The sequence below is a fragment of the Fomitiporia mediterranea genome (genome assembly GCF_000271605.1).
Source record: "Fomitiporia mediterranea MF3/22 unplaced genomic scaffold FOMMEscaffold_11, whole genome shotgun sequence".
Taxonomy (NCBI): domain Eukaryota; kingdom Fungi; phylum Basidiomycota; class Agaricomycetes; order Hymenochaetales; family Hymenochaetaceae; genus Fomitiporia; species Fomitiporia mediterranea.
The window spans coordinates 2,061,180-2,077,577 of record NW_006760396.1 but is presented as its reverse complement, the minus strand read 5'-3'; the positions used below and the strand labels follow the sequence as shown (position 1 = coordinate 2,077,577).

The following is a 16,398-nucleotide window of genomic DNA, read 5'->3' as shown; positions in this document are numbered from 1 at the left end:
GCGACTTTTTCGTGATGTTCTTCATCGGCTACATATCCAGGCTGCCAGCATTCGGGTAACAGCTGAAGGGATAGATTTAAAGTATACTCGAGGAATGCAGTGCTGATCACATACTGTACCTATGATTGGCGAACGAAATTTGATGGCAGACGGCAGCATACCGCGAAGAGAGATCGGACTCTCCAAAGTCCATCGAAACTGCATTTGTGTGGAGAGTACCCTCGGCCCGCCCACACTCATTCTCAGGCTTACAATTATGCAACGAAAAGTATGCCTCGCGGTCTTCAGGCTCGAGCCAACTGAGAAGCTGCACTAAGTCAGGCTCAACGCCATACATGTTTGAACAAGGAACCATGACGAGTGGCATTTCTTGCACAATGACTTCTCCCTTCGCAATCTTCCGCGTTGCAAACATCCCGCGTCCCTTTGCTTCTACTTCACGGATTTCATAGGGGCGAGGAAGAGTTGTCGAAGGGAGAATCCATCCCTTTTGGACGTCAAACTTCGTATTTACGTCGTCGTAGATCATCTACACCGAAACGACGCGTTTGAGGTCGGGAGTTCTACAAATATGCAAGAGGGTGGATGGATGACCATTCTCCTCGTTCGAGGTTCGCAGGGGCTCTTGCCTGTTGTTAATAACGATATTAGGCGTCTCGGAGTCCATCTTCTGTGGAAGCTGCAATTCAGATTAATTTTACACCGTTGAATACTCAAAATTACCTTTAGCTTACTCTGTTTGAATCTGGTAATAAGGGGGCGATTTTTGTATGAGCTGTTGTAAAAAGAACGCTCCTGAAATCTGTACTGAGGGGGAAACTGTCAGTTAACAAATATATTCATAACTCGCTGATGAGGAATGAGAGAATATTTACCAGAAATATACGTACAATATTAAAACTTTACTAGGCGACACTATGATCCCCGTACAAAGCTCCCAAGATGAATTGATCTAGCCTGCACGTTTGAAAGTAAGTGAGGGTAGAGAATGATATAGGATTGTGAAGGTGCACTTACTTAGGCATTTTATGCACTTGCAGGCCAGAGGCCAAAAGTCAAAAGTCGGGCACAGCATATGTACCACAAGTACCACAGCAATATAGAATAAACGAGTACTAAGCTCGGCCTCAACATGTATATGGTAAGGCGAATGGGTTGGTCATACTAGTACAGATGCATTATTGATGATGGATTTGGCCTTATAGATGCTGGAAAGAAGACTACATGGACGTCAAAGGCTGTTCTCAGGCTGTAGCACTACTATTCACAAATTAATTTGACATACCTTCTTTGGAAATTAAACCTAAATAAGTAAAGGAGCTTGAAGCGTATATCTAAATATTCTGTTGTTTAGATGTAGTATTGTATCACACAATCTGTCAATCCCACAGAATAAATGAATCAGAGAAGATTTATTTTTTAAAATTCAATACTAGAGACAAAGGTGAGTTTGGGACTTTAGCATCACTACACATGCAGTCTGATTTTCCTCAGATATGCAACTTCAGAAACTACTGCCAGACATTACAGAACACATTTCTCATTTGAGCACAACAAGTGGAGGAGGCCATAGTACGGATTTCAAGGCTAAGATAAGTTAAGTTTACATAGCAAAATGTCAGCTGGCAGTTGTGTTTTATCTGACAAAAGACATAACGAGAGACAACTCAGTATCTGCTGTTTATGAATCTACTAAGGCATTGCTACATCGTTGCAACTTCTTTAAAAATGACTACGCAATGTCCTTTTCCTTGGTTACAACCTTTCTCGGGTCGGCTACTATATTCCAGAGTGCAAACGTCGACGGGTTCGCATGCCAGCAATCCCACATGATATACACTGCATTCCCACCTTTCCTAAGCAAGGCTGCTGTTTCGCAGCTCCACTTCTTGAAGTTCTCTCTATCGCCAAGCCCGCCGTACATATACCCAAGGTGCTGAGAAACCTGCATACGCTCACCATAATACGCTTTCTCGCCGTCCACTGCGCGCAGAATCTGTATACAATACTCGATCTCACGATTCGCGAGTGTTACTCGTGATTGCGGACGGCATGACATCCACTCGTGCATACGTTTCTCAAGAGACGATATAGCGTCCGCTATGAATTTCCTTCTGTCTTCCTTACCTTAGCTATGTTCTTAGGTGTATCAGCACAGTCTGAACAGGCGCAACGAAATCCGTATTTCGTCTGTAACTCCTCCAGGCGGGCATCCCGCGTTGTGAGGATCTCAGTATAGCGGATGCAGATCTCTTCTCCCGACTCGATGTCGCAATCTGCACGAAGCTCGAATGTGACTGTCTTTTGGTCGGAATGGTATCCAGCATTCGGTGTACAGCTAGAGGGATAAAATTAGGGCATAGTCGAACAATATACGGACGAATGGCAGACCTATGGTTGGCAAGCGAAATATCACGACAAACCGCAGCATACTCCGAACAGAACTTAGACCCTCCGAAATCCAACGCAATTGCATTCGTTCTAAGAATACCTGCAGCAGGTCCACACTCCTTCTCCGGCTTACAATTTAACAACGAAAGGTACGCGGCACGGTCTTCGGGCTCTAGCCAGTAAAGGAGCTGCATGATACCACAGTCGGCGCCGAGCCATTCGGAACCGGGTCGCGCAGCGGTTGCTCGAGCCACCATGATGAGCGGCATTTCGCGCACGATGGCTTCTCCTTTCGCGATCTTTCGGGTTGCGAACATCCCGCGTCCCTTTGCTTCTACTTCACGTATCTCATAGGGTCGTGGAAGAGGTGTCGAAGGAGGGATCCAGCCCTTTCGGATGTCGAACTTCTTATTCATGTCGTCGTAGACCATCCACGCGGAAACGACGCGTTTGAGATCGGGCGTTCTGCATACGCGGAAGAGCGGGGTTGGATAACCCCTCTGTTTGTGTAATGTGTGCAGAGGCTCTTGCGTATTGACAATAACACGGTCAGGCATCCCCGACGTCATTTCGGATGCTACAACGCCAAAAAATTAGTGTTATGCAGTCAAATACTTTGAGACCATCCAACTTACTCTGCTTGAATCTCGATTTCGTACAGTATTGCAGCGATTCGGCTTGTGTTGTCCTTCACACAAGAGTAAACTGCTTTAGGCGGTGTGTCTGGAGGAGAGGGTGATTACAGAGAGATGCTTGCGCCTCCGAAGGCACACATCTTCTTTTATTGACTCGTTGGCCACCGGCCAGCCCGAAACTCGGCGTTAGGCGCAGCAGATGAGCCCACAATACCACAATGCCATCGAGTAAACAATTGTCTGACTCGGGTTACCATGTGACAACAGTAGAATGAGCAGATCAAGATACTCAATGACGCCAGTCCTGCAGGTGCTTCGTCAATGACAGGCCTAAGTTCAAAAACGTCGCGAAGTTTAAGAAGGCTGAATGGATGTTTGAGACTTTCGACAGGTAAAATCCAGAAACTCCTGATGACCCGGACTAGCTAGGCGTCTGCTTGATATAAGCTGAAGCTGAAATCACAAGATATAGAGTGGTAGGACGATAACGTTTGTGGGTTTGAACAAGTACTCGTCCTCCAAACACGAAGAAATTAACTTGCTTAGAAATACGTTCCCACGCCTGCTGTACCTTTCCATTGTTTCCTAAGTTCCTTAAAATTCTATCCAATGGCGCTTTCCACCTTCCAACCCACAGCTTCGCCGAGAATTGTTCATCATCTCTGTGCTAATGAGTATGGCATTATCAACAGCGAGTTCGACACCGCGAACGGTAGCAATGACGGGTAGTTTGGTTAAATATGGAGATGAGGTCATGCATACATGAACGCTAATCGTGACTTGTCTACATGTGAACGAGAAGTTTGATAGGGCTGGTTCATATAAAAGAACTGTCGCTTAGAAAGAGATTCCCATATACACAATAGTCTAATCCACACTGAAAAGAGATGCTCTACACTGTGTGCCGAATACGATTCTCCAAAGATGCATTATCAAAAGGCTTATTGAACAAAAGGACTGCCTGATCTGGTCCCTTGATGGGAAGGTGGTCGGACGGGTGGGTGTCCTCGCTGTGAATTTGCAGTCCATCACCTACTGGACCATGGCAGTCCACAATAACGACATTGACATTGTCGTAGGGGGCTCCTTCAGACATCTTGTATTCGTCAGTAAGAGTGGCTGTTTCACCATCCGAGACATTGTCCCATGGATCAGTGTTCGGATCCTCGTAACAACCAATAAATGACTGTGCATCCCTAAGCCAGTTATAAAGAAACGCTGATTGTTTGTGTTTCTGGGGGGCTACACTTGTGCTGCAGGTGCTGATGTCATCCACAGACGATGGACGTCCTCCTTCGGAAAAATCAACACCGTCAACACTTCCCTTGTCAAGTACTATGTCAGATTGTCCCGCTGACCCAGTACCACCTGCTTGCGGACCACCCGATGCTGAATCTTTGCCAGGTCGTTGGCCCTTCTTTCCATGCCAAGGTCTTTTTAATGCAGCATTATTCAACTTTAACCTTTGTGCCATGACGTCACTGTCCCATTGCTTGAACTCGTTCTCCAGCCATTGAGATTGAAATTCCGAAATACTGCACAGAATGAAATAGCTCTCGAGAAGGTCTGGAAGAAAAGTAAGAGAGTAGGGTCGTTGTAAGATTGGCTGTACACACTTCAATACAATGATCATAAGTGTCTCAGCTCGGAGCTGGCAGGGAAAACCGAGAAAAAAAAAATAAACACACCAGCTCATTGCCATCCCAGTAAGACACCAAAAAGATAAGACTTTCTTGATCTAAGATAGTCCCGAATACAGGACCATCTTTGCAGCACAGGGCGCGTCGTTGCAGTTGTGCAGAGTAAAAGTCCATGGTGATTTGGCGAATTGCTGTGTCGAAATCATCTACCTTTGCTTCAAAGGCAGAAGTAATGATGGAAAGCGGGATGCTGGTCGAGTAACTCCATCGGAGTGTGAAATTATTCGGCACTCCATGGACTATGCTTTGCCAACGTTCCGGAAGATCCTTGCTCGTAATAGTGTCAGCTACAACTTTGTTAGGTTTGCCAGGTAATGCAAGTTCCATTTCAGGTCTATCGTATGAGTCATCTAGGTTAGAATGCAAGAAGTAGTGTCTTAGAAAGTGACTTACTGCCAAAAGTGGTCAGAATTAGGGCGCAGCTCGAACGCCACTTCAATAATGTTGTCTACACCCTTTCTGCAACTGGATTTGTTTTTCTCTCTCCTCTTCGCATTGATAAATGACTTCCACGAAGCACATAGATGCGGGAACCATCCTCTGAAGTTGTATCGATCAGTGTCTTCGAGTTTCTCCGTACAAATGTTCTCAATCCAAGACCGGATATCCTCGACCGCGCCCTCGCTTACATCGCCCATGCATTGCAGCAGTTCTACAATCTAGCATCCAAATTAATTATGACAATGAGCAAAGAACGAGACACACCTTTTCCCTTTCATCTTTGAGAACGTTGGGATATTTGCAGTTCTTCATGAAATCATCGAACTCTTTATTTTCCCAATAAGCCTGATTGTCGAATGGTCGAATTCTGTGCTCTTGAGACCATGTTGTCCATGTCCGAACATTCCTAGTCATACTAAGTTGGTGTCAGTACGAGCTCAAAATCATACAGTAGGACTTACTCAGAGGCAGAAGTATTCACGGAGCGATTGGACCTTGCGGATGGCCCTTGAGAAGAATGCGTTGCACCAGCATCAGAGTTCAATTCAATACCTTCAAGTACATCTCTGTGTATAAGTTCAGTACGAATGTCAAAGTATAGACATGAGATACGTACTCTTCTGGCATGCTACCAAAATACAAGGACACATCAGCAACAGAGTGGCATTATGGGTAGATGCAACTCACAATTGCAATGTTGGCAGGACTTGGGCCCTACAGTGTGAAGATCATTTATTTAAAGGCAAGAGATGAAATAAGGATTCACTGCTTGACTCAACAAAAGGTGCTTGCGTCATCAACGTGAAGAGGTTCGGCTGGACCCGTGACGTCACGTGACTGACATTTAGGCCACTGAAGAAAGCCGACTATTTGGAAGTCTGATATCTTTGTGCTGCAAGAAGGTACAACTCAGGGTTCGAGGGCTAACTCCCTTGGCTTCAGGAAGAGATGGCCATGGAGAGCAGTTGGCAGCGAGGTTAACCTCTGTGGCCAATAAATGACCTGCAGAACTATTGCTTAGAAAGAGGTTCCCACGCTATTGTACCTCTTGCAATCGACAGCTTTGAAATTGACGAGAATTGAAATCTTCTCCGCTCTGCACAAAGAATGACATTATCAATATCGAGTTCATCATCAAGTAGAACAACGGCGACGATATACGACTAGTCGTTGCTGATAAATATAGACATGAGGTCATGCCATGCATACATGAACGCTAATCGTGACTTGTCTATATTGCTCCATCCAGTCGTCTCACATGCTATCCTCTTTCCGCTCTCTAATCGCATCCACTACTGCTTTTCGCTCTCGCCACATCACTGCTTCACGCTTCTCTGCAATGTCATCGTCCTCACAGTCGACAACAAAACCCGATTTGAAGACATGGACACAAGAACGTCTCAAGGCACTCTACACGGCCCCGGATGACGACGCGTTCCACTCTGCGTTCGAGAGTGCTTTCGCACCTGAGGGACAGTCTACTATCGTGATTAATGGTAAAGAGATGCCGAGAGAAAAGCTTAAGGACGAGATTAAGGCACAGAGGGCGGCAATGACGAAGGTAAACGTAGAGTTCCACGAGCCAATCGAGGATGCAGAAACGACGAGGGAGATTGACAATGCGGACTCTCAAGTGAGTTCCACGATGGCTACTCAGAAGAACATCTGTGTTGATAATTCTGCCAGCCTGGTATCGTGAAGGGATCATGGACAGTCACTCGCTCCCTTCGCTTCAAGTTACGTGGAGCACCAGATCAAATGCGTCGCATTAGTCAATTCGAGGCAAAGTACGTCCATTCACTCAGCTCATTTCCATGTACAACAGAGAGTCTCGTTATCCTAACAGTCGGCGGTAGAGTGGAACCTCTTTCTCCTGGTTCAGACGAGTACAGAATCGTCCATCTTGCGGAGACCGTGGAGGTGAAGCGCCCGCCCATCCAGCTCTTGCCCGCATCACTGCAGCAAACGGACCAAGCCCAGTAGTTCTGTGAGTGGGATTGGATGTGTTAGGGAGGATCGAGGAGAAGCAACTCTAAACGCACTACATCTATCCACTTGATGAATGTCGTTTCTCGTACTTGATGCGCTATGTATGCGTCGGAAATGTCTTCTGAACATACTTATGCGCTATGTATTGTACTGCTTAGACTTATTAAAATAAAATACCAACCCATTCGAAAATGATATTTATTTCCCAGCGTGCACACGGGACGCGGGATCTATTTATATTGATTATCAGCCAAAAGATCTCCGATCAAAGACGTTAAGTCCGTCCGTCAAACTCATTACTCATGGTCTTTGACGTTTGACCGCCATGGCAGCTGCGGCATCACGCTTCAAACTCGTCTTCTTCTGCCCTATCAAAAACACCTCAGAAGTTCTCGAAAGGCTGTTCAAGTCACATCCGACACATGTCGGTAGGCTTGGGGAGTATGAGTGTTGTGCCTTTATAACACCTGGAATAGGTAGGCCCTATGTCTATATCTGAGCTTTGTTGACGCAACATTAAACACAAGCACATACCTTGCTCCTCTGATTTGCTTATCCACACCACATACTTCTTTCTTTTTAGGATTCGTCGAGTGAATGTTGCTGACTGTGATACAGGACAGTTCAAGGCTCTAGGCTCCGCCAGCCCACATATCGGCTCCATCGGACAACTCGAATCAGTCGAAGAACATCGCGTAGAAGTGTTAGTGAAGGATGAAGGACAGAACGAGCAGATTCGTGGAGCTGTCAATGAACTGAAGAAGGTACGCATCGGACTTTACAGAAAAGTGAGAAGAGAAGAGATGTCGATTGACTTCTCTTCGGGGAATATGATATGATATTAATGTTGACAGGCACATCCGTATGAGGAGGTTGCGTACGAAGTTTACCGAATCGAGGATTTCTGAGTAATTAATTAGGAAAAAGGAAATAAGTGTACGGTATTACCATCTTCGCGACAAATCAAGATTGTGGTTATACAGCCTTCGATCGGATCTTTCATTTTGGCATTTATCAATTTTATGCACTGCTACAATGCATAGTCTCATGCCGTCCAAAAACAATATTTATAAAGGCATTGCCCATACTTGTTATAGTAGGAGCCTTACAGTTTGGACACGGCGGCTCTCGTGCAACATGGTGCAACTTCCAACAATACCTACTCTTTGCGCTCATACAAGTTAGAGCCACCAATTGTTTTATCCTTACAAAAAGCTGTGAGTTCTCCTATAATTTGAATTCCCGGATAATAAAAAGTCCTCACTCTGACTCTTATTTGGATGCTTAGGTCGGTAAAGGCGCGTGCCACCGCTTCGCGCGCCGACATCTTCAACGCCGTATAAATTCTTATTATTGGACACGCCCCTTCAAAACACTCTCATCACGATCCTATTACCCAATATTCAAAATGGACACGCCTGACCGCACGCTAGTGTGTTCGTACAAGCCTCTCATTCGCCAGACCAAGATATATGGCCTTCCTGTACCTATCTTTCGCATGTGCAGGACGCCCGACAAGCAACGAGTCGTCTCAACATGGATGGTCTACGAAGATTTCAACAGGGCTTTCAGCGTCAACAAAGGCTGGGAAACCCCTTCTACGCCTCTTCCTCGTCCATACGAGATTCGCGAAATCGCGGGAAAAGGCCGCGGGATGGTGGCACTGCGCAAGATATCAAAGGGAGAAGTCATCGTGCGCGAACTTCCACTTCTCGTTGCAGCCCGTGTGTTTACCTGCATCCCCGGTAACAAGTGGGCTATGTTGGATGCCGGATTGCTGCAACTGCTCTATTGGTTCGAGCCGGAAGACCGCGCCGCGTACCTTTCGTTGCACAATTGCAAGTCCGTAAACGAGTGTGGTCCACACACGGGTATCCTCCGTACCAATACAATTGAACTTAGTTGCCCGGAGTCCGATATTTGTACGCAATATTCGGCCGTTTGTCGTGAGATATCGCTAGTCAATCATAGGTGAGTATATGCGCGCGCATCAACTTTGGTACAAAGCAATAAACCATATCTCTGTCCCTGAAGCTGCTCACCAAACGCAGGCCAACATAGTGACTCGAGGACACTCATCTGCGACCTTCGTGCAAAGCGTGACATCGTCCCAGGCGAAGAAATCACCATATCCTACATTGACAGCGTACGCCCAACTGCAGAAAGAAAAGCAGAGCTTAAAACCAATTACGGCTTTGATTGTACCTGTTCGGTATGTGTCGCTTCACCTCACAACCCTGCAAGCGACGAGCGGCGCAAGTTCATCTCCACTGCTCTGTCATCCTTCAACTCATCGTCATCATTCGATGAATGGATAGAGATGCCTCCGCGGATCAGAAGCACGCGTACGAAACGCGACATCAAGTACTACACTGACGTCCTACGTGCGATAGACGAGGAGCAACTTGACGCGATCGCGCGTATCCAGGTGACACAGCGCCTTGCGTATATGTTTGGTATGCTTGGAGAGTGGAAGAACTTCAAGAAATGGGCTGCAGAGTCGGAACGTCTTTCCAGCAACGAGCATGCCGCGATCCCTGATATCCATAAATTGTGGGCGGGCTGGCGGGCAGACCCAAAGAGCCTCCCTGGATGGGCGACACTTTCTTAAATTCAGCAGGTTTCTTTTAATTTTCGTGCTTCATTTGTTGTGAAGCTGGCTGCTCAGGGCTTGTTAAACTTTGTGCATTTTTGTGTGAAGTTCATATGTAGGAAAAGTAACAAAAATGGTTTACTGTACATGTAGAGCAATGAATAGAGGACGTTGAATCACTGAATCAGTGAAAATTAACGAGGCTAGTGACTAATCACAGATCAGAACTGGATGTATCTGGATTTCTGACTGAGATGACCTCTCACTCTTATTATGCTAACACCAGCTGTCTAGGATACAAGGTACATATTATTAACAGAATATACTATTTCCCATGTAGAATTCATAATCTCAAGTATGAAGTTATAATTAAATTTTGTATAAATGAGTGTAATATAAACTTGAAAGATTAAGACTGTTACAACTCAGATGTATTACCTTAATCCTGTAATGATGCTATGGAAAAAGTTGATTTTTATATTAATGTAAAGCAAATTGCTGTATACTGGAGAGTATTTAGAAAACAAAACTCAGGATAGTAAGTAATTAGTAAGAAAGAGAAAGCAAATTCACACTCTTATTTATAAATTCTTCACATTCATAGGAAGTAATAATTTCTTCTGTACAACTATTAATACATGACTAATAAATAGTAATACAATGTAGAAACATTTTATTGTTTACTAGATTTTTACTTATTTGTCACTCTACTCATAGTTCATTTATTTATGTATTTGTTTTAATATATGTCCAAACATATATTTATAAGAACTGACTGTAGGTACTTGTAAACTATACTCTTAAGCAAATTCATTCTCTCTTTTATAGAACTTTTTACATTAATATATATTACATTTTAACTTATACATTTTATACTGAATTCTCATTTTCTACTTAATAGAATATAATGTACTAAGTATTTATTATATACTACTATACTGTATAATCTTAATAATAATTTATCCTTACTTACAAATCTTAGATACTTTAATAACTTTAAGTTATAAGTATTTTCAAATACTTAGAGAGTATAATGTATATTTTAGAGTATAAGACTAGACAGTAAAACTTATAACTAATATTTATAATTGACAGAAGTATAATACTAGTATTAACAAGCTGTAGACTCTTTATGAAAGAGTAGTTATACTGTAAGAACAAGTGTTCAGACTCAGAAGAAGGTTGATTAGTAGTTGTCTAAGTAGAGAGAACAATAGAGAATAGTGGAGAACAAGTGTAAAAGACTACTAAAGACTGTAAAAAAGTAACTACACACTTTAGGATTAAATTCAGACAGAGAGAAGAGTGCAGTAGTATATTTGGAAGCTAAGTACTGACAGTAGAGTGTAGAGGAAGAAAACCTTTACCTCTCTAGTATTAGAGAGGCTTACTATATATACTAGAGAATTCTAATAAACAAGTAGTAAAGTAAGATAGAATGAGTGAGTATACTATAAATAAATAAAAACAACTTAAAACTAAGTAGAAGGCTAGTCTCAAAATTGAGTATAAGTAAGTAATACTAGTAATATACTGTAACAGTAGTAACTAAGTCTTAAATACTAACATTAAGTACATTCAGCTATAGTTCAGTATCTAACCTTTAATTAAGAGTACACATGTAAGTCCTATACACTATAGTGTTTATCTCTTATTAAAATACTAGTTTTAAGATACTAATTTAGAATACTTTAGTATACTTTTAAAACTATAATACTAAATATTGTATATTTCTATTATAACTGAAACATAACTTTGATTCACAACTATTACTTCATTTCTACTGAGTCTTAACTTATATAGAAACACAATGAAATTCTATGTTTATAATCTCTAAATATGTCTTAATTGATTAAGAAATAACTATTAGCTTTAGTAATTTGTACTTATTTTTAATAGTAATACTAGTATGGGTTGTTTTTCTTAATTTTTTGCATACTGAATTGTACACTATAAACACTAACAAGTTTGAGACAATACTTGAAAATACAAAGAACCAATTATTTCTACTACTTTGATACAATGTATAGGAGTTAAAACTTTCCACTGAAAATGCTCTGCAAAACATAGAACTTGCTTGCTATCATCAGAAAAATGGATGCCAGAGTAACGGTCCCTTAGAACAATAAATTAAATATTGTCTTTAGAGCATGTATAAATTAATGAATGTGTACCTGCAAATATACCAACTGGATGAAAGGTACTGTAGTGTTCTTCAATAGCCCCAGAAATGGGTGGTCCTACTAAAGCACCTGTTTCAAGGAAGTTAAGACAGAAGTTAGAGTATAATAAGGAGTTGGCATACCTATGGCCATAATAGTCATTTGCAAGCCAGTTCGACGACCAACATCATGAATTGCGCCAAAATGTGCTGCAGGGGCAGCAACGAGACAAACAAACACTCCTGAAGTGACTCTGTCTCTCAAAATTAAAATTAAAAGTAGACAACATAGAATGAGATATGCTTACCCATAGAGAACTGCTACAGTAATGAAAGCACCCTCAGTAGTTACGAACGGCCAGATGTATGTGAAAACAGCAGCTAGTGCTGTACATATGATCATTATGTTCATTGATCCATAATGTACTGCAAGTGCTCCACTTATCAAACGGCCAACAGCAGAGGCGGCGTTGGCAAAAGCGACAGTATAAAAAGCAAGATTTGCATCCATTCCAATAGCTTCCGCACTGACAGTGAGAAACGTGAGTGCTGGATGAGTCAATAAGTCTTCATCACAATACTCAAGAAAGAGTATAAATGTTATACATACGAGTATATAGTCCCAAGAAGGCAAGTAATGTGGAGAAAACATAAAGCCCGTAACCTGGAGAAGAAAGGGAATGGAAGTCCAACAAGTTTGGGAGGGCGGTTGCACAAGGGATACGACTGTGCATTGTCTACAGTATTCTTGAAAATCTGGCTCCTTAGCAATGTGAGTTGTAGACATTACACACAAAAATTGCAAAAACTGAGGCAGCAACAGTTATAAATCCTATTGTGCGCACAGTCCACTTGAATCTACCATGTCAATAGTAAGTCTCATTCAGTTGACATAAGTAGCTTGTTGCTACCCACCCCACTTCAAGGAGCATATTGCGTATCATAATAGGATATATGATACCTCCTAAGGAGCCGCCGAAAGATATTACTGCGAATGCAAGAGGCTTGCGGCGTTTGACTGAGGCTATTGAGTCAACTACTCATTAGAACAAGGGAATGCAGAACTTACACCAATGAGACGTGACAGTGATGCACTGTATAAATATGAATCCAGCTGACACCTGCTCGAAAACAAGGTGTCATAATCAGAGACTAACCAATATAGTGCTTTACTATAGTAAGCTAGCTTACACCGAGCAGCAGCCCCTGGCAAAGGATCAGCTGCCAATACTTCGTACATTCCGCGATCAGGAAATTAGCAATAATCATTAGCACTAAGGCACAGACTAATGTCTGCTTGAAGTATCCGAGATCGAAAAGGCGACCAGCAGGAATTCCCTGACACACACATGACGGGAAATCAGGCAGATAGTCTATAAAGAGAGGTTACATACCGGAAGGAAAATTAGCGAGTACTAAAATCAATGTGAGTGTGCAGGTGGTAATCTTAATATGCCTTAAGTACAGCTACATGTTACATACCTGAAGGGATCCTATCCAAGCACTTTAATCACAATAAGATTTAACTACAAATTATTCAAAATAGAGAGAGACGTACATTTGTGAAGGTGTGTTGTGTGGTAAGAGGACAGACTCATAATAAGCTTGATAAGCCTTAAGCGGCCAAGTGAACAACAACCAGCATTTTCAATGAGCATGCAGACTTACTCCCCATGAAGTGAAATACCCAAATGTACAAAGTGCTAAGAAAAATGCCTATATTGAGGGAGAATAAGTGTGTGCACAAAAAATAACACAGAAATCAAGAAATAGTTCACCCCTATTACCACCATCCAAGCTTCTCTTCCTCCGTCTGGGACTTCTTCTAGTGCAGGAATCACATGTACAGTCTCTGTGGCAGGTTCTTTGGCCTCTATCATTTTGTCGTCTTGTACAGTGCTTAGAGTACAGCCTACGTTCTTTGTGGAAGAGGTGCTAGTTGGGTGAACAGAGGGAAGCTGTGACGTGGAGAGTTATACATGATCTCTGTGGAGCTACTGTGATCATTAGAAGATCAAAAGTCACGTTCCATCTCTTACTAACACTTTTAGCACATTGGTGGCAAAGATTAGTCCGTAATAACGGTTTTGTGACAGCTATATGAAAGAAGGCCTACCTAAAAGAAAAATCAGGAACTATTAGGGCTAAATATAGTAGGAGATTCGACATTCTCCTGTATCGGGTCAGTACGTGCTCTCATCTTCACACATTATAGGAAGCACTTGTATATCATGAGACGTACTCATTTATCATAAGAAGTGATGTAAGTGGTTGAAACTAAAAATAAAGAAGGGTTGAAAGCCTAGACTAATTCTAGAGTTAGATTCATCATTTTTTTATATTTACTCGCTGACAGCAGTGTTGTTCGGATCTATCTATCATAAGGCCATCGGAGTTAGCAGATATTATAGAATAGAAGTCTTACAGTAGGACCCTGGACTCCTCAGTATATTAAGTACATCACAATTGACCTATTTTTCCTCTTACTCATTTTACACTGCTCTGACTGTACTGAAGCATGAACTTTATCTGAACAAGGCAGTGAGTCTACCCATCATTCGATTTAATCCTATTTCTATTGCTTGTACACAGTATTGCATCCTAATAAGCTACACATTAGCTTCTCTTTTTCTTCACATATTGTCTCTCGCTTGTCCATTAATGACACTCAAAGGGACCTAGCTTCCATGACCCGAATGTAGTCAGCAAAGAAGCCACAAAAGACTATTGCCCCAAGACAAAAGGTATTCTGCCTGAAAAACACTTTTATAAAGTAAGAAGCAATAAATAGGAATAAGTAAATAGGACATACACCAGCAACTTTTTGGTGACGTTTCATTGAGGACAAATGTTATCCGAATTATATATGCAGCTGTCCCACCAACAGAAATTGCAAAGTACGGAAGTCCATGGTTGTTGACAATGCCAAACAATGAAAGTATGCAGAGAAAGCACATAGCAAGGCAATATACTATAAACTTCACTTTACCTTCAAATAGAAGTGAAGTTGACCAGATTCCAACCTTTCTGTCGTCAATACGATCTTGACTGCCATACACAGTGTCTGTTTGCATAATGTTAGGCAGAGTATTATAGCAATTTTATAAGTAAGGTTAATATTCGCACCATACAGTAGTGTCCAACTGATAGGCGTTTGAGATGAGTCTGAGAAGAATACAAAAAAGTGATGCCTCTTACCACCATAGCCCAATCATCATCACTACTGCAGGATACGTTGCAGAATGATAGTCATGTACAATCTCAAGCCAAGTCACCAGGAATCCGAAATTAATTGCAACACCTAGCCACGCCTGTGGCCAGTATGTAACCCTTTTGAGAATCGGATATAGACAAGACCTAAGAACAGTTATGCTTTGCAAGGAGGCTGTACAGCTAAGGAGTGACTAACAGGGGTAGAAGCTGAATCATTGCTGCGAAAAATCTAAGGTGGATCGAGGTATCTAACTAGTGTTCGCCTGTAAATTAAACATAAAACTTACGCAGTACTTTTCAGAGTTGAAAAGAACAATGCATTCGCTAGTACCTGCGCGGCAAAGAATGCAATTGCAGACGACACAGAGATCCTTCCTGAAGCAATTGGCCTATTTTTCGTTCTCTCTGTACAGTGATACGGCGGCAAGAAATGAGTATTGGCTATGCAAGTAAGAAAGTTGAAGACGGCCTTACCTACCTCAGAGTCCACGTTCCTGTCAATAATATCGTTAATTGTGCAGGCAGCACTTCGCATAAGAAATGACCCAATGACGCATTTCTGGAGCATCCAACAGAAAGACGCATATGGGAGTTTTACAGAATACGCAGCCGCTGTGACGTCAGGAAAAAGTCTTAATTATTATATACTCTTATATGCATATATAATATGTAAAAAAACAATATTATCCATAATGACATTTATTGCACCCCTCATTGGATAAGATATATAAAAGATACTATAAGGTTGTAATAAGACAGATTTATATTATGAGAATTAATAAACATTACATGTCCTTACAATAGGGATATAAGAATTATAGCTCTTAGGAAAGTCTATAATGGTATATATTGCACCCCTCTTCTGATATGGCATAATACTTCTTCTGCTATCTTATAATCCTTAAATAAGTTAATTTACAGCTTATATCTTATCTGAATGGCTTATTATACAATATATTTTTTATTTAAATATTTTATTCTTTACTAACAACACCAAACAGTACATAATATTAACACATTATAACAGAAACAAAACTATCACTACCTTAGCAAATCACAACAACTGATAGACATACCATGGGTATTCATCTCCTCGTGCTCTTTCTTCCTCTGCTTTGCGAGTTTGCCCCAGTATTTACATTCCTCTACAAACAGCAAACGCCATTGGTATGAGATTGTTTTGGAGAGGTCAGCTCGACACTGATGTCGTGCGACCAGGTTGCCTTCTGCAGGTAGTGCAGCCTCTGCCTGTTCTTTTTCAAACAGCATTTGCAA

General features: G+C 41.9%; 9 protein-coding genes across 9 annotated transcripts; 3 read left to right on the top strand and 6 right to left on the bottom strand.

The window, feature by feature from the left end:
* Positions 1 to 28: 28 nt before the first annotated feature.
* On the bottom strand, positions 29 to 529 carry FOMMEDRAFT_160384 (uncharacterized protein; the record flags this gene model as incomplete). The annotated part of the gene is made up of 3 exons (XM_007270102.1): positions 29 to 62; positions 120 to 198; positions 253 to 529. 3 exons carry the CDS (start codon positions 527 to 529, stop codon positions 29 to 31), a joined length of 390 nt encoding a protein of 129 aa, XP_007270164.1.
* Positions 530 to 1,648: 1,119 nt separating this feature from the next.
* On the bottom strand, positions 1,649 to 2,604 carry FOMMEDRAFT_22920 (uncharacterized protein). Its single transcript, XM_007269781.1, has 2 exons — positions 2,392 to 2,604; positions 1,649 to 2,338 (listed from the first exon to the last, which is right to left on the bottom strand). The coding sequence occupies exons 1-2, from the start codon at positions 2,583 to 2,585 to the stop codon at positions 2,101 to 2,103; spliced, it is 432 nt and encodes a 143-aa protein (XP_007269843.1). The 5' UTR covers positions 2,586 to 2,604; the 3' UTR covers positions 1,649 to 2,100.
* A 1,314-nt stretch (positions 2,605 to 3,918) lies between these two features.
* FOMMEDRAFT_170403 (uncharacterized protein) lies at positions 3,919 to 5,794 on the bottom strand (the record flags this gene model as incomplete). Its single annotated transcript, XM_007270101.1, has 6 exons — positions 3,919 to 4,632; positions 4,715 to 5,060; positions 5,120 to 5,385; positions 5,432 to 5,582; positions 5,629 to 5,733; positions 5,784 to 5,794. 6 exons carry the CDS (start codon positions 5,792 to 5,794, stop codon positions 3,919 to 3,921), a joined length of 1,593 nt encoding a protein of 530 aa, XP_007270163.1.
* Positions 5,795 to 6,429: 635 nt separating this feature from the next.
* FOMMEDRAFT_22918 (uncharacterized protein) lies at positions 6,430 to 7,336 on the top strand. Its single transcript, XM_007269780.1, has 3 exons — positions 6,430 to 6,800; positions 6,854 to 6,954; positions 7,024 to 7,336. Exons 1-3 carry the CDS (start codon positions 6,507 to 6,509, stop codon positions 7,148 to 7,150), a joined length of 522 nt encoding a protein of 173 aa, XP_007269842.1. The 5' UTR covers positions 6,430 to 6,506; the 3' UTR covers positions 7,151 to 7,336.
* A 145-nt stretch (positions 7,337 to 7,481) lies between these two features.
* FOMMEDRAFT_93445 (uncharacterized protein) lies at positions 7,482 to 8,064 on the top strand (the record flags this gene model as incomplete). The annotated part of the gene is made up of 3 exons (XM_007269887.1): positions 7,482 to 7,632; positions 7,775 to 7,920; positions 8,011 to 8,064. The coding sequence occupies 3 exons, from the start codon at positions 7,482 to 7,484 to the stop codon at positions 8,062 to 8,064; spliced, it is 351 nt and encodes a 116-aa protein (XP_007269949.1).
* Positions 8,065 to 9,191: 1,127 nt separating this feature from the next.
* Positions 9,192 to 9,365, top strand: FOMMEDRAFT_43990 (uncharacterized protein; the record flags this gene model as incomplete). The annotated part of the gene is made up of 1 exon (XM_007269831.1): positions 9,192 to 9,365. A coding segment is annotated over one exon (174 nt), but the record flags the coding sequence as incomplete, so codon positions are not given.
* Positions 9,366 to 11,879: 2,514 nt separating this feature from the next.
* Positions 11,880 to 13,790, bottom strand: FOMMEDRAFT_93387 (MFS general substrate transporter; the record flags this gene model as incomplete). Its single annotated transcript, XM_007269881.1, has 13 exons — positions 11,880 to 12,001; positions 12,055 to 12,164; positions 12,219 to 12,459; positions 12,521 to 12,647; positions 12,705 to 12,768; positions 12,826 to 12,928; positions 12,980 to 13,031; positions 13,102 to 13,248; positions 13,305 to 13,325; positions 13,393 to 13,414; positions 13,469 to 13,524; positions 13,579 to 13,626; positions 13,689 to 13,790. The coding sequence occupies 13 exons, from the start codon at positions 13,788 to 13,790 to the stop codon at positions 11,880 to 11,882; spliced, it is 1,215 nt and encodes a 404-aa protein (XP_007269943.1).
* A 933-nt stretch (positions 13,791 to 14,723) lies between these two features.
* FOMMEDRAFT_55907 (uncharacterized protein) lies at positions 14,724 to 15,742 on the bottom strand (the record flags this gene model as incomplete). The annotated part of the gene is made up of 4 exons (XM_007269840.1): positions 14,724 to 14,974; positions 15,037 to 15,053; positions 15,109 to 15,267; positions 15,411 to 15,742. Coding segments are annotated over 4 exons (759 nt in total), but the record flags the coding sequence as incomplete, so codon positions are not given.
* A 422-nt stretch (positions 15,743 to 16,164) lies between these two features.
* On the bottom strand, positions 16,165 to 16,392 carry FOMMEDRAFT_92972 (uncharacterized protein; the record flags this gene model as incomplete). Its single annotated transcript, XM_007269859.1, has 1 exon — positions 16,165 to 16,392. One exon carries the CDS (start codon positions 16,390 to 16,392, stop codon positions 16,165 to 16,167), a length of 228 nt encoding a protein of 75 aa, XP_007269921.1.
* Positions 16,393 to 16,398: the final 6 nt, after the last annotated feature.